The sequence below is a fragment of the Fulvia fulva genome, chromosome 3 (assembly GCF_020509005.1).
Source record: "Fulvia fulva chromosome 3, complete sequence".
NCBI lineage: Eukaryota > Fungi > Ascomycota > Dothideomycetes > Mycosphaerellales > Mycosphaerellaceae > Fulvia > Fulvia fulva.
In genome coordinates, this window is record NC_063014.1 from 2464566 (window position 1) to 2485010 (window position 20445).

The window sequence follows — 20445 nt, forward strand, 5'->3', positions numbered from 1 at the left end:
TGGTATCAATGCACATTTCATGCTTGCCGTAGCACCGAGAAAGAATAGTCTGAACGTACTCGCTGTCTTCAAGCTTTCTTAATAGGAGTACCCCTTTCAAAGTTCAACCTGCCGATTCAGACCTTGAGACGTGTGACGTCTTCCATTATTTCGAACTGTCAGACGCCATCCAAGGGGGTATCATCCGTAGCAGAGTCTATCAAAGGTCCATCTACAAGGTTCTAGAATTCCGCAGTCGACCTCCACAGATGTCGGTACGCCAAAGGAGCCTTATGCTCCTCCCCCAGACTCACATCTCCCCTTATACATAACTCCCAAAGACCTTTACCCCCTTCCCTTCCCTCTTATAAAGCGGACTGGTCCGCCCCTTCAACCCTCTCCACGAGTTCTGTCCAGCGCCCCGCTGGAAGAGAACTCGATCTGCATCACCACTGGCATCATACTCCAAGTGGCAGTAAGGAGCGAAGTCTTGGCCGATGATTGCGAGACCGAGGAGGTCGCCTGCCTTCACGGTGCTGTTGGAGGTTATGGGAATGGTGGCGGTGTCGAAGGTGTAGGATAATGCGGTGGCGTTCAGAGATGTGGTGCCGAGAGGGGTCCATTTGTATCTGTGGGAGTGTGGTTAGTGGGAGAGGGTGAGTGCATATGTATGAAAATGGTGGTGGGTGCAGATGTGGCGGGTGGGTTTGGGGCAGTGGTCAGATCTGCTGCGTGATCAAAGCAGCAGGACCCGGCGTTTCTTCTTCTTCTGCCACTCAAGAGCGAGCATGAGTGGCAGACTACGAAGACGTCTGCAGTGCTTCTGTTCCAGACCTGCTTGTCCATTTTCGCTTTCTGCGCTGCGTCCGAGTTCGGGATGAGATTGATTGGCAAGGGAATGCACTTACTCAGGCATGATCAGATCATCGTAGCTGTCGAACTTGAACACCGTCAGAGCGAGCGGTACAGTCTGCACACTCCTCGCGATGTTGACAGCAACACTTTTCAGCGTGCCGTTCTTGCTCACTTTCCAAGTCTGGTAGAGATCAAACTGGTCCGAATCGCAAACAGGCGTATACTGTGAAGCCGTCAGCACCAAGATCAAGCCTGTTCTTCTACAAGTACTCACCACAGCATCCCTTGGCGTTCCATCCACACAATCAGTAGCATTTCCCGTTGCCACGCTCCCACTGCCGAGAGTAAGTGGTACCGTGAACTTCGCGTCAGCAGTACAATCTAGCTCCTGCACACTTCCATCTTCATTGAACTTCAGCGGCTGGAAGATATGGCCGCCGAACCCTGTCCTTGGTCCACCAGGAACGCTCGTCGAGTGCCATACATAGCTAGTTTCCTTCGTCTTGGGGTCCGTCAACGGCAGCACACCCTCATGCTGTCCATTACAGCTGTAGCCCGCGATGATTTGCCTCGACCATGGACCCTGCCAACTTCGAGAACGATAGATAAGACCGAGTGAACCATTACAGTAGCCACATGTGTTGGAACCAGAGACGTAGTGCCATCCGTTCCTTTCAAAGAAATCGGGAGATTCAGCTTCTTCATCGATCAAGTCATTATCAGCGGACCTAACGGGGTAGGAGAGGGAAGTGGTGTTCTCGTAATCTGATGTGAGCTCAGAAATGTGGAGCCCTTGAAAGATAGGTGGCCAAATCGAACCGGCGCGAGGGTCGCGGAAGTTTAGGGCGCCGAAGATGAGGTAGCCGGTTCCATTGGCGAGGGTTGTGACCATGTGGTCCGAAGGCTGAAGACTAGCCAATTGAGGGTCGATCGCGGCGGTTTTGTTGAGGAATGTGAAGGGTCCGGAGGGAGAGGTGGAAGTAGCGACCATATAGCCGGAAGAGCCTGCGTTGGCCCAAAGGACGTATTGCTTGTTTTGCTTATTGTAAACGATGTGAGGGCGGCCATAGCCACCGAGTTCGTGGTAGGGTGGAATGGAGTTTTGGTCCCAGAGGAAGCCGTTGTACTTCCAATTCTCAAGGTCAATGGAGGAGTAGGACTTGACACCGAATGCGATGCCTTCTATCGAGAAGCTGTTTCCGTAGAGGTAGTATGAGCCGTTGAAGAAGTTGACCTTGCTGCCATACGCGTCAATCTGGTTGCCGTCGGCATCGAATAGTAGGCGACGACTGTTCGTGAAAGTAACGTCTCTAGCTTGCGAGGAGCCATAGCCACTGTGTGCTGTCGCAACGCCAAGAATGCTCGCCAACACAAGAGACTTAAACAACATGATGGAGAAATACTGCCACTCTTCCAAGCAAACTCAAGAGAGCTTGGTCTACCTTATAAATCTGCATACTTTCGCCTCCACGTTTCAGCACTGTCAATGGCGTCGCTAGTTGAATCTTACTACATCCGACGAACTGTGAGATCCTCGGATGCGAGCGAAGAGCCCTAAGTCTGGGCGTGCGCCAGGGCTTGGTATTGTAGACATCATCCATGCGCGAGCCTTCAACTCAGTGGAGATCTGGAAGCAATACCGGATGCAGGCGGTCTCGCTAGCGCGTCCAGTGCGCGGGTTGGAAGGTGGGGAAGGACATCGGGTAACCACATGGCACTTCAGCCGGCAAATGCCTCGTGCTCTTGCACGCCGAAGTAGTGGATCACATTTCGAACAGCATCAAGCTGACTTGGTATGTGCTGGGTCTTTGAAGCCGACAAATTGTCCAATGTATGGAGAGTCGCTCTTGAAAAGGTCTTCGGCAAGCAAGTCGGCCACATCTTCCAGCTGTGTGGAGTAGCTCTTGATGACCGGTACCAGATTGAGATGGGCCCCGACAAGGGGTATGTATCTGATCCAATGATTGTGGTGTCGAGCAGCAGATTATGCTTCTCTGGGCCTGAAAGCAATTCGACATGCTCAGACCTGGGATACATCATTGCCACGCACAACAGCGACCATCTGATGTCCAAGGTGGACGTGTCCTTCATAATTTGTTCTGTTCCACGATGATGTTCGGACATCCATGCTGGCAAATAGTCCTAGACCTTGTAGCCACCAGTGCCAGGATATTCGAGCGATCACATACCCCCAACAATCCAGGCTCGCAATGGCTTCTGCCTCTCTCGTCCAACTGTTACGGTGGCAGCTACCCCAGATGCCACTAGCTTGCCAAGTGTCTATTGCTTCCATGGTGACTCGCGATTGCCGGCTGTGTTGAGCAAGGCGTCGCAGTCATGCCGCCGCAAAGTCGCGGCGACCGATTCGATGTCGAAAGCATCGCCTTGTTCTATCTTGATGCATTCTAACAGGGATGTCGGAAGCATAACACGAAGCTTGTCTGCCGAGCGTACATACGCCACAACCGAATGACCATGGGCCAGCAACGCAGGTACAACCCGCGAGCCAGGATTGCCAGTAGCGCCAAGCAATAGGACCTTCATGTTGTCAAGATGCCTTCCCTGTCGAGTAGATGCATAACACGAGAGATGGGTGTTGACGAGAGCATAGATATGTTCCAGCTGAAGCGGACCCCGGTCTCCTTTTCTTGGCCGCTGCCGAGCATGGTCACAGCGTTCCTTCAGAAGCTGGCTGTGCCAGCGTAGGACATGTCACTTCTGCTGACGAATATGCTGCTGGGAGTGTTCCAAGGCGTACGTGACTTAAAGCGTTCTCAAAACCCTAGCCACGGCATCCCGAGCTTGGTTGAGATCCTTGTCTGTTCCATCCTGATGAGCGAGCTTGACAGTTCCATGAAGCTCGAGAAGATCTTTCGCACGTTTCAGATCAGAATCCTCAATCTCCTTGCTCTCTGTGGTGCCATTGCCCTGCTCAGGAGAAGGTTCTGGTCGTGTGGATACCAGGGCAAGTGCAGCATTAGGATCCTGAACATCGCGTCAGCATCAGTGAAGCTGGGCCATCGAGAGATACTCACGCAGACTTGTAGAGAGGTCAAGTCCGACAGCAGCTCGGCAACTCTCATATTGACTACGTCGTTGCTGGCGTGGGGTATGTTAATGGCAGGTCGTTGTTGATGGCGCCGAGTGGGTGAATGTCGATGGCAAGCGCGAACAAGGGGACTCATCCTCGAGATTGAGTTTCGGTCCAAGCGGGCCGATGATCGGCTCAACGATGACAGAAAGCGCCAATGTCCACCTTCCCGATTGTGCTCTTCACAACAACTCCTACATCCTCACAACACAAACACGAGACAGCTTTCAAGATGTCGGCGGCACTCAAGACATCCGCCGAAGCCAAGGCGATGCGTACGACCAAGTACCCACCAGAGTTCCAGCGGAAAGTTGACATGGGCAAGGTCAATCTCCCAGTCATCAAGAAATGGGTGTCGGATGAAGTGGCCAGACTGCTCGGCAATGACGATGATGTTGTGATAGAGATGATCTTCAACATCATCGAGGGCAGCAAGTCACCAAACATCAAGCAGCTACAGTACGACCTCACAGGATTTCTCGACAAAGACGCGCCGTCATTCTGTCTCAACCTGTGGAAGCTATGTCTCGATGCTCAGGACAGTCCGAATGGTATTCCGAAGTCACTGCTCGAGGCAAAGAAGCTCGAGCTGATCCAAGAGAAGGTGAGGGCGGTATAGAACACGCTGTTGAGAATGAACAGAGGACACTGACACGCAACAGCTTGCTGAAGACCGCGCACGAGAGCTGGCTGAACAACGACAGAATGAAGAGCGGGAGCGAGAACGAGAGATGACACGAATGAGAGAGCGCGAGCGTGGCCCACGTCGAAGAGGCGGACGAGGAGGGCGTCGTGGTCGCGACAGAGACTCACGCTCCCCACCGCCGAGACGACGGGACGGACGAGGCGAACGAGGCGGACCACCACGCGTGGATAGCTACGTGCCCGGAGGCCGTGGACGAGGCCGAGACGAGCCATCACGGCGTAGACGTTCACCTTCATACGGCGGCAGATCGCCTTCGCGGTCGCGCTCTCCACCAAGACGTCGGAGGCGACGCAACTCGTCTTCGGACATCAGTGACAAAGCAGATAACAAGGGTCGGAGAACACGCTCACCATCACCTAGGAGACACCGCCGCTCGCCATCACAATCGAACGACGACCGTTCGCCGCCACCTAGGCGCAGACGTCGCTCCCCATCACGGTCGAGATCGCCGCCTCGCAAACGTCAAAGCAGGTAAGCAATAGCCACTCTGACTCCGCTGGCCCCACTGATGCTTCTCAGAATCGGTTCTGGCGATCTGATGTCCAACACCGACTGCAAGAAAGACCGTTTGGAAGCACCACGCCTCAGCCGCGAAGGCTCCGAGGTCAGCGAACATGCAAACGGTGGTGCGAAACCAGACGAGGTGGGTGCGAATCGCGACTGATCTACATCCTTTCCCACGAAACGGCCTTTATTGTAGCAGCAACAGTCTACCATCAATGACAAACCCACCTACACTATTGAGCAATGCTCAACTCTGGCTGCCCGCTGACACTTCCAGTCTCGTCAGCCGTTCACAAGGCATACTCCCCTTCAAAGAACCGCATCCCGCGGCACCAAACCTCCGATCCCGCTAAAGATCTCACGCGAAGAGCTCGAAGCACGTCTGTCAGTGGCGAAAGCTGAAGCCGCCCGTAACGCCAAGCGAAAGGACAGTGCCGCGACTGTCACAGAACATCCGGCATAGTCCAGAGGAGGTAGGTATGGTTCTCTCATTGATTGCAGCGTTTGAGCCGGTATTGTACTACATGGGTTGGGTAAGGCATCGTGGAGCAGCACGTGTTGTATAAGGTGATTATCAAGTCAAGCGTCGCGTCACAAGAGCTCGATGACTTTTGCCAGGCTGCCGAAGATAATCTCAGCAGGAAGACTGCTTCAACAATTGCAGCGCGCGCAGGAACGAGTGTGGTGTATATCTTTGTACAATGACATACATATACAGGAGCTCGCATTCGTCATCAAGGCTGGCAACTTTCGCCATCAAGTCCATGGCACGAATCGCACGATGGGTTGACAAGCCGAAGTTCGGAGCATGGCAGAACAGTGACCAGACCCAACACCAAGCCAAGCCACAACAGGAAGGAATATGGTCTAAGCCGCGAGTCGGCTGAGAAAGAGGCAGCCATTCACGTTCTTTCCATCTACATCATCAAATTACGAACTCATGTCATTACCATTAGACGTCCAGCCCCCATTTGGGAGTGTGACTGTCTTTCGCAATGCTCTCCCATCTAACGACTGCTCTCAAGCGCTCTGTCGCTTCACGTGGACCCGCATCATTGATCAACCATGGCCCCGAGACGCTTTTTAATTACACCTCTGGACGCTGGCTCTGGGACGAGGAACTGCAGATGAGATGCCAACGGCGAAGACTCAACATCGCAGAACTTGGCCAGGCTGCGATGCCGGCGACTGGGTCACGGACCTGCGTCAAATTGGCCAAGATGGCCGAGGGCAGTTTCAATAAAGCATTTCTGCTCACTATGGACGACGGCAAAGAGCTAATCGCCAAGCTACCCAACCCCAATGCAGGTTACGGGCATTTCACCACCGCGAGCGAAGTGGCTACGATGGATCATGCACGGAACGTTATTGGTGTCCCTGTACCCCGAGTCTACGCTTGGAGTTCGTCTGTGGATAATCCTGTTGGCGCAGAGTACATCTTGATGGAGAAGTGTTCTGGAGTTGAACTGCATAGGCTTTGGGACTCGATTACCGATCGTCCAGAAAGCTGCCATCATTCACAAACTTGTGAGCTACGAAGCTCTTTTCGCGTCATCAGATTTCCCCAAATACGGGAGCCTCTACTACGCCAAAGACCTGAGACCTACCGATAACCCCGAAGCCTTCAATGTGTCTCTCGGTCAAGACACTAAACTTCCAGAATTTGCCATCGGCCCAACTACAGACAGGAATTTCTTCGAGAATGGCAGGGCTGGTGCAACGGCCAATCAAGGCCCTTGGTCGACGGTCGAAGCATACAATCTCGCGATTGCAGCGCGCGAACTAGCATGTTTACGAAAGTCTTCAGAGTTCCCGGACCCGCAGGGATTCTACAATGGCCCAAGACAATACCAGCAGAGCCTTGAAACGAAGATGCGGACCTTGCGGAATTACGAGAAGGTTGCCGGATATCTGAAGCCGGCAGATCCAATACTCTCCAAGCCAGTTCTATGGCACACAGATTTACATTGGGATATCATCTTCGTCGATGAGAATGATCCGAAAATAATCACAGCTATCATCGACTGGCAGGCAGTTCATGTCGCTCCACTCTTCGCACAAGCCCGGCATCCCACTTTTCTTGAATTCGATGGCGAGATTCCAGATACTTTCGATGCGGAAGCTATTACGCTCCCCGACAACTTCGAACGTCTCAGTGAGACAGAACAGCAGACTGCGAAGAAGCTACGCAATGCGCAAATCCTGTGGAAGCTGTACGAAGTCGAACTCGTGCGTCAATGCGAAGATGTGGAAAGGGCTATTCGCTTTGGCCGAGGCCTGCTCGGTCGGATACCTAGTCTTGCGGGAAACATTTTCAGTGATGGCGAGCTACTCGTCGAGGATCTCTTGATGAGTCTACAACAGGAGTGGAATCAAGTTGTGGACGACCCTGTTGCGAACCCTTGCCCGCTGTCCTTGCCCGCTGTCATTTACTGATGATGACAAAAGTGCCCATGATGAACAATACGTCCTTTGGACGCAAAGTATCGAGCTCATGACCGATTTCCTGACTAGCATTGGCGGGTACCGTGGCTGGGATGATTCGGTATCTCACGAGCAGTATCATGCGGGAAAGGAGCATATGGAACGTTTCGAGGAAGATTTCATTGCTCGGCATTCTTCGACAGAGTCAGAGAAGATACGCTGGTTGGACGTCTGGCCGCTCCCAGACCAAGGGCATGAGATTGCTACCACGACTATGACCAGTCTACGACTGAGTCCACTTCTCGGTGTGACACTCGGTCCACCCTGGCTTTCCAGGCGATATTGTAACATGAGCTCGACTTTGGATCTCTCCGCTGCTACTACGCCTCTCTCTCAGCTTCGCATCAGCGGGACCGCCTGGAAAGTGCAGGGAAGTGCGGTAATCGCCGCAGACCTATGACTGACAGTTGCATGCCGTGCTCGAGTGAGGGACCTTGCTATCGACGATTCGTTGCAGCTATTGAGCGCCATAAGGCCGCCAAGCGACTATTGAGCGAGACACGATGTCCCCATGAGATACGCCTTGTGACGACGCCAACGAGTTCCTGATTACTGGTATTCAGGCAGAATCATCAGCGGCGTTGACACCGTCCTGACGTTCAAAAGTTTGGAGAAAGCGTGGAGAAGGTCGTACGGGGACGAAGCAGTGATCGGCACTCGAATGCTACCATTGGGAACGTAGGCAAGTAACCATGCTTTCGTATCCCCGCGTCCGCATCTTCTAGAGATTCAGTAGCTGAACTCTGCGGATAATGTCAACAGCTGCCTCATGCGTCATTGAACATGATGCCGGACTCGAAGTCTACAGCAGTTCTCTGCCAAAATAACACCAAATGGCACGGTTACAGAGCGAGGAAATACGAGGTCGCACTGGCCATCTCCACTATCGCTTTCCAATCCACGCGACACTGTGCATAGCGTTGACCAAATAGCGCTCTGTTGCGATACAAAAGAGTCGCCAGTGCCGTCACAGTCAACGCTGGAATCCCATCAAGCAACATCAAGATGTTTTCCAAGACTAACAAGCTCGCCGCCCTGGGCGCCACCCTCTTCTTCGCCGGCCATGCCATCGCCGAGGAGATCAAGGCCATATACCTTTTCGGCAACGTCTCCAACTCCAACACCCAAGCCATCAAGACATCTGGCTTCAACGCAGCCATCATCTTCGCTCTAAACCTCAAGGACAACGGCGACATCGTCTACCCAGCCATCACGGCCGGCGATGTGGAGACTCCCCTCGTGACCAATGGCGTCTACGTCGGCGGATCTGCCTACTCCGACCTGGTCAGTGGCTACAAGACTGGCGACACCACAATCGACCGCACAGAAGTCACAGTGGGTCCCTACACCACGATTCAAAGCCTCGTCAACTCCGCCGGCACCGGCGCGGACACTTATCTGGCTAAGAGCCTTGCCGCGCTGAAGTCCGCGTGGAACCTCGACGCCGTCAACAACGACGACGAATCCCTCTACGACGTTTCCAGCACCGTGAAGCTTGGCGAGCTGCTAGGCAACATCGGCTTCAAATACACCACAGCCCCATACACCAACATCGGCTTCTGGCAGACCATCACCGAGCAGATCAACGCCAAGACCGCAGGTCTCCTCGACAGGACTTACTTGCAGTGCTACGATGGTGGTGCGGGCAATGATCCAGCCGATTGGCAGAATGCTCTGGGCATGAAGATTGTGCCGCTGCTTTGGGTGACGAACAATGCGAAGCCATCTGATGGAAAGACGCCGGCCCAGATGAAGAGCCAGTTTACGACGTGGTTGAACGAGGACCAGATTGCAGGTGGTGGACTGTGGAATCAGTATGATATCGAGCAGACCAAGACGCCGTACAGCGATTATTCGGATGTGCTGAACAGTGTCTTTGGGTAAAGCAGTCGGGACAGCTATTGTAGGATTGATGATGACGATTGACCTCTTGGAGGTAGGATGAACGGAATACAGAGCTATGATAGACCAGCCCATGAGCATAACACCCTTATGTTCTGCCTCGTCCATTAATGCCGATATATCCGTCCACCGCCTAAACATTTAGACGGGTGTTTCGCTTGCCCGCCGCGCGCCTATCCTCCCAGTGCCTCCTGATCGCATCATAACATGGCTACGATAGGCAGGTGGGCACACGATCCTGCCATCCTTGTGTACCACAGCCATTGAGTAGGTCCATCTTCATGTGGCAACTCTTCTTTCCTTCCACTACACCATCAACATGGAGAAGTCTCTCCCAACCGTCCACGAGCGTCATGCTCCCATGCCAGCAAGGCAACGCAAAGCCTGGCAATACGCCTTACTCGCCGTGTCCCTCGTCCTTGTCACCGTAAATGGCACAAACCTCTACTACCGGATCCCACGCTTCATCTGCCATCTCCGCGGCTCCGACGATGCTTCCACCTCGAAGACGAAACAATGCCACCAAGTCCCAGCTCTCTGGCCCTCGAAAGAAAACGACAAAGTCCAGGAAGCATTCGACTACCTCTTCACGCCCACGTTCGAGAACGCCTCCATCATCCGCCTCTCTGGCGCCGTTCAGGTCAAGACCGAGTCCTTCGACGACCTAGGCCAGGTCGGCGAGGATAAGAGGTGGGATGTGTTCTACCCGTGTCACGAGTATCTCGAAGCTACATTCCCGAAGATCTACAAACATTTGAAGGTGGAGAAGGTCAATACGCATGGACTGGTGTATACATGGGAGGGTAGCGATGAGTCTAAGAAACCAGTGGTGATTATGGCGCATCAGGATGTCGTGCCTGTGGATCCTGACACTGTGGACTCGTGGACGCATCCGCCGTTCAGTGGATTCTACGATGGTGAGAGGGTCTGGGGAAGGGGTGCGAGTGATTGCAAGAATCAGCTCATTGGGGCTATGGAGACGGTTGAGACTCTTATTGGGGCTGGGTGGGAGCCGAAGAGGACGATTGTGTTGAGTTTTGGGTTTGATGAGGAGTGTTCCGGACAAGAGGGTGCTGGGCATTTGGCTCCTTACTTGCTTGAGAGGTATGGCAAGGATGGTGTTGCGGCTATTGTTGATGAGGGCATGGGATATGCGCAAGCATTCGGTCGTGGCTTTGCGCTGCCTGGTGTGGGTGAGAAGGGCCATAGCGATGTCGACATTGTGGTGAGGACGCCAGGTGGACACTCCTCTGTACCACCGGACCACACCAGCATCGGTATCTTGTCCGAAATCATCACCGCGATCGAAGCACAGCAGTACCCAACCTACCTCACCAAGAACAACCCCTTCCTCGAATTCCTGCAATGCAGCGCACAATTCTCCCCCGACTTCCCCAAGAAGCTTAAGAAACTCCTCGGGTCCCGCAGCAAGACCATCGCCAGCGGCAAGAAGGACAAGACCTGCAAACACAAAGACCAGCTCGCCATCGAAGCAGCCAAGATCTCCAAGGAATCGAAGTACCTTATGCAAACATCCCAAGCTGTTGACATTCATCAAGGGCGGCAAGAAAATCAACGCTCTTCCCGAGACAGCACAGGTCACCGTGAACCACCGCATCAACATTGGTGATGAGCCTGAAGATGTATGGAAGCATCTCCAACACATCACTGGCAAAATCGCGAAGCAGTACAACTTGACACTTCATGCTTTCGATGGGCAGAATGAAGCCTACAACGCCATATCCCTCTCACACCGAGACACAACTCTTCGCGTCGCACCTGTATCTCCCACAGACGCAGACGTGGTCTCGCCATACGCGGTCATCGCGGGCACGATCAGGGCGCTCTATGGTGAAGACACAGTTGTGGCGCCGGCGTTGATGACGGGCAATACGGACACACGCTACTACTGGGACCTCACCAAGAACATCTTCAGGTTTGGACCGGGTTATGTCAATGAGCCGGAGGGGAGAGGTAGTGGGCTGCCGGGGAATATACATACGGTGGATGAGTACGTGCCGGTCAGCAATCATCTCAAGGTTGTGAGGTGGTATACGTTGTTTTTGAGGAATCTGGATGAGGCGGATATTGAGGAGTGAGGAGTGGGGGTTGAGAATGGTGTAGTGAAGAGGCAGCACAGGGGGTTTATTGCTGCTGCGGCTGGTCTGTTACGGCTTGCCTGCTGGTACAACCCGTGCGCCTGATCGCTGGCGACTGCTGCAGTACCATTGTGATGTGACTACTGCTTCATGCTGTTCGAAGTTGTCAAGACTGCTGACGCAAGTAGTCAGACCGCGAAACGAATGATCGATGATCTGAGCACAATCTACTGGAAATGATTGACAGAAGCGGTAGATACGACAGACACATAGCAAACACCAAGGTTTCGCCAATGCGTTCCAGCCACACGGTACGTCCTCACAAGCAACTTATGCCGTCTTCAGAGCAACCACACGGAGAATCTCCACATTTGCTTGGTCAATCCCCGCGATCGGACCTCACTTCAGCTCATCCAAGAGACTATCAATGTCCATGTTGCTTTGGCATCCCAAACATCACGGTCATCGCTATTACCATGTCCAGCAGTGGTATCTTCCCTTTCTTCTCGTTAGCACGCGAACTTCGGGATCTCATCTACTCCCATTGCCTCAAGAAATCCACCAGCATCGAACTCAGCAACGAGATTCGATTTCATGTTCACGAGTATCCTTACCCACATCTCTTCCGCGTCAACCGTCAATTTGGAAAGGAACTTCGAGAGGTCGCAGAGGAACATGCTTCCCTACACATATACAGCACAGCCATACCTGGCGGCCCCAAACCAAAACTGCTAGCCGTAATTCCTGGTGGCCTGAGAATGATTAGGAACATCAGTTTCGAACTCAACTGCTGGAATGGCCACGACATCGTGAGCGACCTGACAGCTCAAGACGAATGGATAACCACTATCATCCACGATCTGGACCCAGACAAATCAAAAGATCTCTCGTATCACATCAACCTCATGTCACGAAGCAAGATCCCTGACGGCGAGGCTGCGATCCTTTGGTCGGGGATATGGATCGACATGCACAATCTGAAGGAGCTGCTTATTATGCAGGCTGGGGAGGTGCTGAGTCGATGGGATGGTGGGACGAACCAGTTTGTGAGAGTTGCGAGAGAGGGGTATGAGGGTGGTGGTGGTGGTGGGGAGAATGTAAGCCTGAGTTGCGGTCCGGGGGCACTTTTGTGGCAGGGAGAGGTGGCTTACTTGTTTCAGTAGGTTTGGTTGAATACTGTGAGGGATGTGTAAGAAAGATGGAGAGATGAGGAGGCTTGGGTGGACGTCATGGGGTGGCTATGGTCTGCAGAGAGCATGTTGTTATTGAGGGAGCGGAGTCGCTGTTACAATGTGCAACTCGGCGACCGTATCTAGACCACCTAAGCTGGACTGCCGAGTACAGAGTGTGCTCAAGCATCGCATCAAGCATCCTTCTCCGCCCAGTATTCACGCCGATACCTCCTCGTTCAACCACCTCGATCGAGATCATGCCCTGCTAGAAGCGCCGCTGAGTGACGCCTAATTTGCAGAGGAGATATTACGGTCGAGAGAACCAAGATGCCCAGCTGTAAGTTGTGACCTTTCGCTAGACCGTCAAAGTTCGACTTCATACTCACCACAGAGCACGCTCAAGTTGGGATTCTTCCTGTGCCTTCTTCATGTTTTGCTCTGCTTCTTTCACCATCTCGATCTTGCCGGTGTCCTTCGACAGCTGCAGGACCAAGCCATCATGGCGGTTGAAGTCACAAAAGTTACCCGGGATCCCAACGTAGACACATAGACCCTTGAGAAATGGCAGTTCTGCCCATCGGCCCTTCGTAAGCTCTGCGTGCATCAGCTCGACTGAGGGAAGGTGGTGCTCCAGCAGGTTGATCCTGATCGACAAGGACTGCAGCTTTGGCAGATGCTTGAACAGAGCTGTGGTCCAGTCGCGGTATGCACACCGTAACACTCCGTCACCATAGTGGAAGGACGAGAAGCCCAAAAGGTCGAGGCGCACGGCACGGATGTGGGTTAGCTGAGCTGGTAAGCAGTCTCTGCGCAAGCCAACGACCTGCATGCTCATGATCTCTTGTAGCCTCAAATCGGATCGCTCGTTGGATCGCTCTTGGTACTCCTGGCGAAAGCGGCGGGATATCAGCTTCAGCTGTGTGGTAGGCATGTTGCTTGCCATGAGGGCCAAGTCGATCGACGAATATGCTAAGTCGATCGAGATAGCTGCCTCCTGTTCTTCGAGACATGCATCGTAGACTTCGTCACGGAGCTCTCGAGCCATGTTGAAGAACGGGAAGATGTGGCGAGTCGAGTCGGTGCCGGTGGTCGCAGTCGGAGCCATCTCGAGTGGCAATGCTACCTCGAGCGGATGTCCAGCTATTACCTAAGATCAATGTGAGATTGGGAGCTCTGCTTGAGACACGAGGACACTAACTTGATCTTTGTGCGAAATGGCGCTGTTGATGACACGGCGTTGTGTGGTGAAGATGATGTTGTGATGGTGGTCGGCTTGCGGTGGTGTGATGTGTGTTGATGCAGCAGATTTGTGTGGTGAAGGCGTTCCCAGTTAGCGAGATGTGTGTTTTGTAAAGTTATCAGTTGTCGCAAGGGAAGGTGGAGCTCGAAGCGAAGCGAAGCTCAGATTTGGCGTTCACATGCAAGCGGAAGCGGCCCGTTGCAGGGATGCTTCGAAGCGGCGGGAACAGACATGTTGGAGATGCGCTCATCATTGCATTACCTCAAGACGCCCTGGCTATACGGAGTATCTTACAATGCCACTCTTGCGCTGTCTTTTGTCCTTGCACCAGTCCACAGTCACACACTCGCTTCACTCTAGAGATCTCTGGCTTATCAGCCCAAAACTTCGGCTGCATCTATCTGCTGCAGCCCCTCCTCGCCCAGCCCGCTCTTTGGCGGTCACCTCTCCCGCAATTGGTCGATAGAGCTCCCTCTCCACCAGCTCGACCTTGCGAGTCGCGGACGACCACTTCAAGACCACTTTATCCTGATAGCTGAAGTTGAAGTGATCCTTTTGATGTTGTCGCCCCTTGCGACGATGTATGTCATGAACGTGAAGTGCTGAAAGCTGAGTTGGTGTCGTCCAGAAGCAACTGTTCAGCTGGTCCCGCATGTGCTCTGGGGTGAAGCCCGGGCTGAAGAAATCGACGTTGATGTTGATCGACAGCTCGCGGAGATTTTGCTGTTGTTGCAGCATTTTTGCGACCCAGCGGTTGTGGGTGACTGGGTCTCCTTGGAATGCTGTCAAATTGTGACTGACGATGGCAGCTATGTTGAGCTCGATGAAGATGACTCGAGTGGCTCCGGCAGGCAGATTGAAGGTCTCGAAGTGGAACCTGTCGCGGTCTTGAAAAGTGAGAGCTGCGGTCTTGCGTACTGGGAGGTCCTCCGTTAGCTGAATCTGAAGCGCAATTCGACTCGCGAGTCGATGTGTTCCGGAGGCTCACCTCGTTGTTGATACTCCTCTTGGAACTGGCGGTTGACCAATAGGAAGTTGGTGTTTGCCACGGCCATCGCCCGCAGCATCATACCGCATTTTAGCGTCATCTCGTGATCGTCCAGGCCTTCGTCGTAGACCATGTCTCTCAGCTCACGAGGCAACTCAAAGAATGGGAAGATGTTGTGTAGATCGGAAGTACCACTCGCGGACGCGACACTGTCCTTGATTGTCGAGACCATGTTGTGCTTCGCTCCAGACGTGTCACTATCGCGATGTTTAATTAACAAAGAAAGCTTGTGGTGCTGGCGATCGGAAAGTGTGCTATGTTGCGTGATCTGGGATGGTGTTTTAGTTTGCTGTGTCTCGGATTGAAGATGCGACCTTGCTTTAGTACCAGAATCTCGGCTTGCGCTAAGTCAAAGTAAATGAGAAACATGTGATCAATCACATGCAAGCAGAATAGCAGGCATAAGGTCGCCTCGATTGTGCCGAATAAAATTGCGGGGGCGCTTCCGATGGAGGTTGAGCAGAAGGTTCCTGATGCGCTCCATGACGCCAGCGAGAAGAAGAGTCACATCTGGACAAGGATTAGATGAGGATAATGAGATGTGTGTCAGAGACAATGTGATGGTTGTGCAGTAGCTGTATCCCAGATAGAAGGAATCGACGAACCATACCGTTTCCCTCTTTCCATCTATCGCGTTGCCCTCGCGGCGACGACAAGGCAGTACGGCCACTCCAGTACAGCCGTAGTACTTGGCTGCCATCCATCTCTTCGCAGTAGTGCCAGCTTCAGTAGTATCAATAGCGCGCAGTCCACGAAGCGCTGCTTTCCATGCATCGCCGGTCTTTGTGTGAATGCTATACATCACCCTATGGCGCAAGACCACGAATGAGATCTTGAGTCTTCAGCTCCTCCCTGAAGTCGTTGAAGTAGCAGGGAGACTCGTCAGACCAAAACTTGTCCGGCTGGATCTCGCCTCCTATAGTCCAACGAATCGCCTTCGCTCGAGTCAACGCGACGTTGGCGCGACCAGAGTCATTCAGGAAACCTGTCGTTGGTCAGTACAAAGCGTGGTTGAGTGGTATGGCCTCATGCTTACCACTGAGCCAAATACGCTTGCCGTCGCTGTCAAATTTCTGGATGCAGCCATCGAAGATGGTCATGAAGGCCTCTTGACCTTGACTCGCATCGAGCTGGACGAATCGGGGCAGGTGGGTCGGAGGCAGGTCGTGGTCTCGAGCATACTTGCGTGCTTTCCTCCTCCAGTCAATGAGCTAGTTTAGGTTAGTATTTTGCTCTGCTCGGGACGGCATAGTACTTACCGAGTTCTTGTAGGCGCACATGATCATGACCTCTTCCTCCATGTCATCCCAGAAGTAGTCGTGCAGTGCTGGAAAGATCTTCTCGAAGAAGATGTCCGGGTGGGTGGCGACTTTGCGAGACTGGAAGTGGTCCTTCTCGACTGTGCCACTGACCCTGATCCAGGCATTGCGTACGGCGCGTTCGGTGTTGGTGTTCTCCCACTGAGCACGTTCCAGTTCACCCATGCGGCTTGTGAGAATGCCAGACAGAGCTCTCTTCAGGCCTGGTCTCTCCTCTTCTAGGAGTCTACTTGTACCACGGCCATCTCGCAGACGCCCACCGTACAACTGACGATTTGGGAAATCCGAGAGACACTCATGCTGCGTACTGGTTAGCTGGAGAAGGGTTTCCGGAGCCATTGCATACTGACCATGCGCATCTGCTCTACCAAACGCACACAAGGGAAGCCCTCCCTGACAAGACGCAATGGTAACGGCAGCTCCAAGCGTTCTCGATACATGTTCAGTTGCGCGGCTCCTCTCGCAGACGTGGTTATCGGCTTCAGTTGCCTGCGAAGCGTCAGCCATCTGCACTCACAAATCTGGTGTGAGGAACTTACTCTTCATCGCCAAATAATACGGCGCCCTTGACGTGATCTCTCCAGATCTTGTTCGCGATACCAGACCAAACGTTGGGCTCAACATCCTTGCAGGCTTCGTCGACGGAAACGACAATGCCTTTGCAGTCATCCCTGTCGCCATTTTCATTCATGCCAAAATTAGCCTCGAGCTCCCAGCAGCGAGCGTTGCCTGTAGTGGTAATCATGAAGCGACTGAGTCGAACAAGATGGCTCTTGCAGGCCTCATAGCTCCACTCGAACTTCTGCATCTCCTCTACATTCTTGCTTGGAAAGCTTCCATCACGAATTTGGGCGAGATAGCCTCCGAAGACCTCCCACACGTCGACTTTGTTCTGGCCTTCGCGTGCTGAAGACTCTGTCTGCTGAGAGTCGTCCTCTTCTGGTTGGCAGCGGGCATCATAGTACTCCGAAAAGGAACTGGAGGACCTTCGACCTCGGGAGCCTGGGGCCCGAAGGAAGCAGGTAAGCTCGCCTAGGTCGGATTCGTTGATGACACCCTGCTCAAGACCATGATCTCTAGCCTCTGCTTTCTCATTGTCACGATTGTGTACTCGATGCAACATGAATTGTAGCTTGTGAATGCCAGTAGCTTGACCATCGACATGGCCAACGCGGCGATGCCGGCCCTGCTCTGCTGTCATCTTGTCCGGACCAAGATCTCGAGAGGATGGGTAGTTGCGATAGAACCTAAACCCAGGTAGGTCGATCTTTGCGATAGCTTTGGTGAAATGGTCGCAATTTGCGTTGGCCGGCGCAAAGGCCAATATGTGGTATCCTAGCTTCCAGAAGAAGACCGAAAGAGCTTGTTGCAAAAGTGTCTTGCCAGTACCGGCCGGACCAAGGACCATTAGAAGGCCTCCTTTCACCGAATGGATTCCATTGATGGCTCTCAGCTGCTCGGCATTCCACTGCACTCAGCCTCTCAGCCACCGCTTCGCCTCCACAAGTGTTCGAGTGTCAATGTCGCGGCCTCCAGACAGGTCAACATCGGGCACAGCGTCGTATGCCTGGTTGAGCAAGATATCGTGCTATCGCTTGTTGCCCGGTAGCCATAGTTCTTGAATTGTCTACAGAGCCGATTTTGTGGTGAAGCTCTTGTAGTGCGGAGTGAAGTGGACGTTATACCGGGTGGCGTCCCACTGATCGGGCTCGTTGGCATGCTGACCGAAATGCTCCTTGGGGTGCGAGGTGATCACGAAGAAGGCATCGTGGTGTGGCAGACTCCAGGGATCTTCCAGAAGGAAGCCGCTGAACTTGTCCTCAGATCTGCCTGGGATGCTGAACCTCATTTCGACATCGAGGTGGTTCGGTAAGCGATACTTTGTCGTCTCACGACCTGTCTGCAGCGTTCTGACCGCCTCGTTGAACGTGACTGCCAGAATAGCGAGGGGGATGCCGGGAAGCTTGTAGAGCTTGCTCTTGTGCGATACAGCCGCCCACAGACTGAGCGACTTTTTTGACTCTGCTTCCTGTTGCACGACAGACAGCAAAAGTGTTTTCAGCCTCATATTGCTTGAGTGTTCCATATGTATGCGTTGCTTCTTGTGCAATCATGGGCAGGGGTAAGTCGTCCTGTAGCATGCGGCCCAGAGGTCGAGCCAAATTCACTTCTTCGCCAAAATCGATGTGGTCCCTCCCGTGCCCAAAGTTGTAAAACTCGTAACGACTCAACGAGGGGAGAAGTGGTCCGGAACCTCCGGGAAGACGAGCGCGTATCTTGCTTAGCGTCGCAGCAGAGGTGGTCTGCCAGGATGCTGGATCGGGATCGCTCAAGAAGCAAAGTTTGTGAGGCTCGTCGGGCCGCAGCAGTTTCTGCATCTCTCGCACCATAGCAAGAGATGAAGAATGGAGCCTTGACCTGTATCTCGAGATCTTACCAAAGCCCGAACAAGTCGCACCAGATACCGTGAATGAGATGTGCTGTCTATTGCACTGCAGCCAGGTGTCTCTGTAGTTGGTCCATTGGAAATTGGCAATGGGCTCTTTGACGACGTCAATGGCGCTGAAGTGGAAGTCGAGAGCCAGAGTGAGTCGCGAGCCAGTATCCTTGAAGCGACATGTCAGGCGAATCACTGGTGCTCGGTACTATTACTATGTCAGTATGTTCACAGAACTTGCAGTAAGAAGTATGTACCAAGTTGACGAAGGCAAGAGAGCACTCGCAATGAGTCTTGGTCCATGGATCACCTGGGAGCGCTAGACCATCTTCGAGGACCATATGGCATGGCACATCGGGCGATACCGCGGTAAGTGCTCGTAGAAGACGTTGATCGACGTTGGGTGCTTCGCTACTTTCTGGATGGAAGAGACCACTCAGCTCAGTATTACGGTCAATGTCTTTGCCAGTGATGGCATCGCGCAGACAGGTCAGATGGGCCACGATTTTGGGATCGTGCTCCGGTATGGGTCGGCTAAGCAGCGCCATACTGTCGGTGGTGTTGTGCGGCAAGTCCTTCACTGGGGTCCACCCCATAGAGCGGATATCGTCACAGAGTTGGAAGATGTGCCGTGCATGCTCTGGACGGTGATGTGACAGCGGAACAGGAACAGAAAGTCCGTGGCAGTGGATAACTCTTCTCGGTTGTGCGGCGAAAGCAGGCAGCTGTGGCTCGGCGGGGCAGTCACTCGCGTTTGCATGTGCTTCAGACACAGTGAAGCGGACCTCCAAGCGTGCGACCTTTCGTCATTGGTCGTCGGGAAGCTCCGGACAGTGGCGCATATAGAGTCGTATCGTCAGGACAAGAGAAGGCGAGCCGTTCAAGCAGATGCTCTGACATTTACAGCCAGTCTTCGAATTGGTACTGAGTGCGTCAGGTTGGGCCAAGCCGCGGTCATAAGCTCATGCTCCTTCTCGCGATTCACATGCAGAGAGACGCCGCGCTGATTCGTCCTCCCACATTTCTTCTACGCCACATAATTGCCCCACTGCATCACCATCCACACCGTGGATACCGTGCTCACAATCACAGGACTCGCCAAACCCTTGCCCCACCTCGCCGAGCCAAACACCAGCCACTCCGTGAAGAAATGGGCGAAAGCCAGTGCATAGGTCCACAAGCAGATCTGATACATGAGCGGATCGGTGATGTTGTACGCAGTATACAGTCTGACGATACTGCTGAGAGCGGTCCAGGTTCCGAAAGTTCTGGCGCTGAGCTCGTTGACGGGAGACTGGCTGGAGGTCTTGTTGTCGCCTGCGCCAGTCGATTGCGTAGTCTTGGATACACCGGAGTATACTTGACGTGAGCCGGCCAGGGAGAGGTAGCATTGCACCGAGTTGCCTATTGAGACGATGGCGAGCTGGAGGACGTTAGCAGTGAATTACGTGCAGGGTGTAAGAACGCGTACGAAGAGTAGCCATTTGGGGAGTACGCCATCGTGCTGTGGCAGGTAGGCAGTCGGCGAGCTCAGTGAAGACATGGTCAAGTCGTATCCAATTGATCATCGCCACCGACACGTCTCCCTTTTTGTTGCACAGTGTGTTGG

The 20445-nt window shown here is 53.4% G+C and overlaps 12 protein-coding genes across 12 annotated transcripts; 5 read left to right on the forward strand and 7 right to left on the reverse strand.

The window, feature by feature from the left end:
• Positions 1 to 301: 301 nt before the first annotated feature.
• CLAFUR5_08155 (uncharacterized protein) lies at positions 302 to 2224 on the reverse strand (the record flags this gene model as incomplete). Its single annotated transcript, XM_047907303.1, has 3 exons — positions 302 to 608; positions 888 to 1057; positions 1109 to 2224. The coding sequence occupies 3 exons, from the start codon at positions 2222 to 2224 to the stop codon at positions 302 to 304; spliced, it is 1593 nt and encodes a 530-aa protein (XP_047759517.1).
• Positions 2225 to 3597: 1373 nt separating this feature from the next.
• CLAFUR5_08156 (uncharacterized protein) lies at positions 3598 to 3917 on the reverse strand (the record flags this gene model as incomplete). The annotated part of the gene is made up of 2 exons (XM_047907304.1): positions 3598 to 3819; positions 3870 to 3917. 2 exons carry the CDS (start codon positions 3915 to 3917, stop codon positions 3598 to 3600), a joined length of 270 nt encoding a protein of 89 aa, XP_047759518.1.
• A 240-nt stretch (positions 3918 to 4157) lies between these two features.
• On the forward strand, positions 4158 to 5598 carry CLAFUR5_08157 (Serine/arginine repetitive matrix protein 1; the record flags this gene model as incomplete). The annotated part of the gene is made up of 4 exons (XM_047907305.1): positions 4158 to 4529; positions 4588 to 5102; positions 5151 to 5274; positions 5413 to 5598. The coding sequence occupies 4 exons, from the start codon at positions 4158 to 4160 to the stop codon at positions 5596 to 5598; spliced, it is 1197 nt and encodes a 398-aa protein (XP_047759519.1).
• A 757-nt stretch (positions 5599 to 6355) lies between these two features.
• CLAFUR5_08158 (Altered inheritance of mitochondria protein 9, mitochondrial) lies at positions 6356 to 7571 on the forward strand (the record flags this gene model as incomplete). Its single annotated transcript, XM_047907306.1, is given in 2 exon segments — positions 6356 to 6567; positions 6584 to 7571. 2 exon segments carry the CDS (start codon positions 6356 to 6358, stop codon positions 7569 to 7571), a joined length of 1200 nt encoding a protein of 399 aa, XP_047759510.1.
• Positions 7572 to 8624: 1053 nt separating this feature from the next.
• CLAFUR5_08159 (uncharacterized protein) lies at positions 8625 to 9503 on the forward strand (the record flags this gene model as incomplete). Its single annotated transcript, XM_047907307.1, has 1 exon — positions 8625 to 9503. The coding sequence occupies one exon, from the start codon at positions 8625 to 8627 to the stop codon at positions 9501 to 9503; it is 879 nt and encodes a 292-aa protein (XP_047759511.1).
• Positions 9504 to 9840: 337 nt separating this feature from the next.
• Positions 9841 to 11620, forward strand: CLAFUR5_08160 (Carboxypeptidase S; the record flags this gene model as incomplete). The annotated part of the gene is made up of 2 exons (XM_047907308.1): positions 9841 to 11064; positions 11111 to 11620. The coding sequence occupies 2 exons, from the start codon at positions 9841 to 9843 to the stop codon at positions 11618 to 11620; spliced, it is 1734 nt and encodes a 577-aa protein (XP_047760043.1).
• Positions 11621 to 11856: 236 nt separating this feature from the next.
• Positions 11857 to 12813, forward strand: CLAFUR5_08161 (uncharacterized protein; the record flags this gene model as incomplete). The annotated part of the gene is made up of 2 exons (XM_047907309.1): positions 11857 to 12717; positions 12784 to 12813. The coding sequence occupies 2 exons, from the start codon at positions 11857 to 11859 to the stop codon at positions 12811 to 12813; spliced, it is 891 nt and encodes a 296-aa protein (XP_047759975.1).
• A 361-nt stretch (positions 12814 to 13174) lies between these two features.
• Positions 13175 to 13897, reverse strand: CLAFUR5_08162 (uncharacterized protein; the record flags this gene model as incomplete). The annotated part of the gene is made up of 1 exon (XM_047907310.1): positions 13175 to 13897. One exon carries the CDS (start codon positions 13895 to 13897, stop codon positions 13175 to 13177), a length of 723 nt encoding a protein of 240 aa, XP_047759977.1.
• A 486-nt stretch (positions 13898 to 14383) lies between these two features.
• Positions 14384 to 15252, reverse strand: CLAFUR5_08163 (uncharacterized protein; the record flags this gene model as incomplete). Its single annotated transcript, XM_047907311.1, has 2 exons — positions 14384 to 14949; positions 15021 to 15252. The coding sequence occupies 2 exons, from the start codon at positions 15250 to 15252 to the stop codon at positions 14384 to 14386; spliced, it is 798 nt and encodes a 265-aa protein (XP_047759976.1).
• A 634-nt stretch (positions 15253 to 15886) lies between these two features.
• Positions 15887 to 17807, reverse strand: CLAFUR5_08164 (uncharacterized protein; the record flags this gene model as incomplete). The annotated part of the gene is made up of 5 exons (XM_047907312.1): positions 15887 to 16065; positions 16117 to 16291; positions 16340 to 16699; positions 16750 to 16888; positions 16939 to 17807. 5 exons carry the CDS (start codon positions 17805 to 17807, stop codon positions 15887 to 15889), a joined length of 1722 nt encoding a protein of 573 aa, XP_047759979.1.
• Positions 17808 to 18026: 219 nt separating this feature from the next.
• On the reverse strand, positions 18027 to 19432 carry CLAFUR5_08165 (uncharacterized protein; the record flags this gene model as incomplete). Its single annotated transcript, XM_047907313.1, has 3 exons — positions 18027 to 18428; positions 18568 to 19044; positions 19094 to 19432. The coding sequence occupies 3 exons, from the start codon at positions 19430 to 19432 to the stop codon at positions 18027 to 18029; spliced, it is 1218 nt and encodes a 405-aa protein (XP_047759978.1).
• A 431-nt stretch (positions 19433 to 19863) lies between these two features.
• CLAFUR5_08166 (Ergosterol biosynthetic protein 28) lies at positions 19864 to 20379 on the reverse strand (the record flags this gene model as incomplete). Its single annotated transcript, XM_047907314.1, has 2 exons — positions 19864 to 20259; positions 20308 to 20379. 2 exons carry the CDS (start codon positions 20377 to 20379, stop codon positions 19864 to 19866), a joined length of 468 nt encoding a protein of 155 aa, XP_047759981.1.
• Between the last annotated feature and the right edge of the window lie 66 nt (positions 20380 to 20445).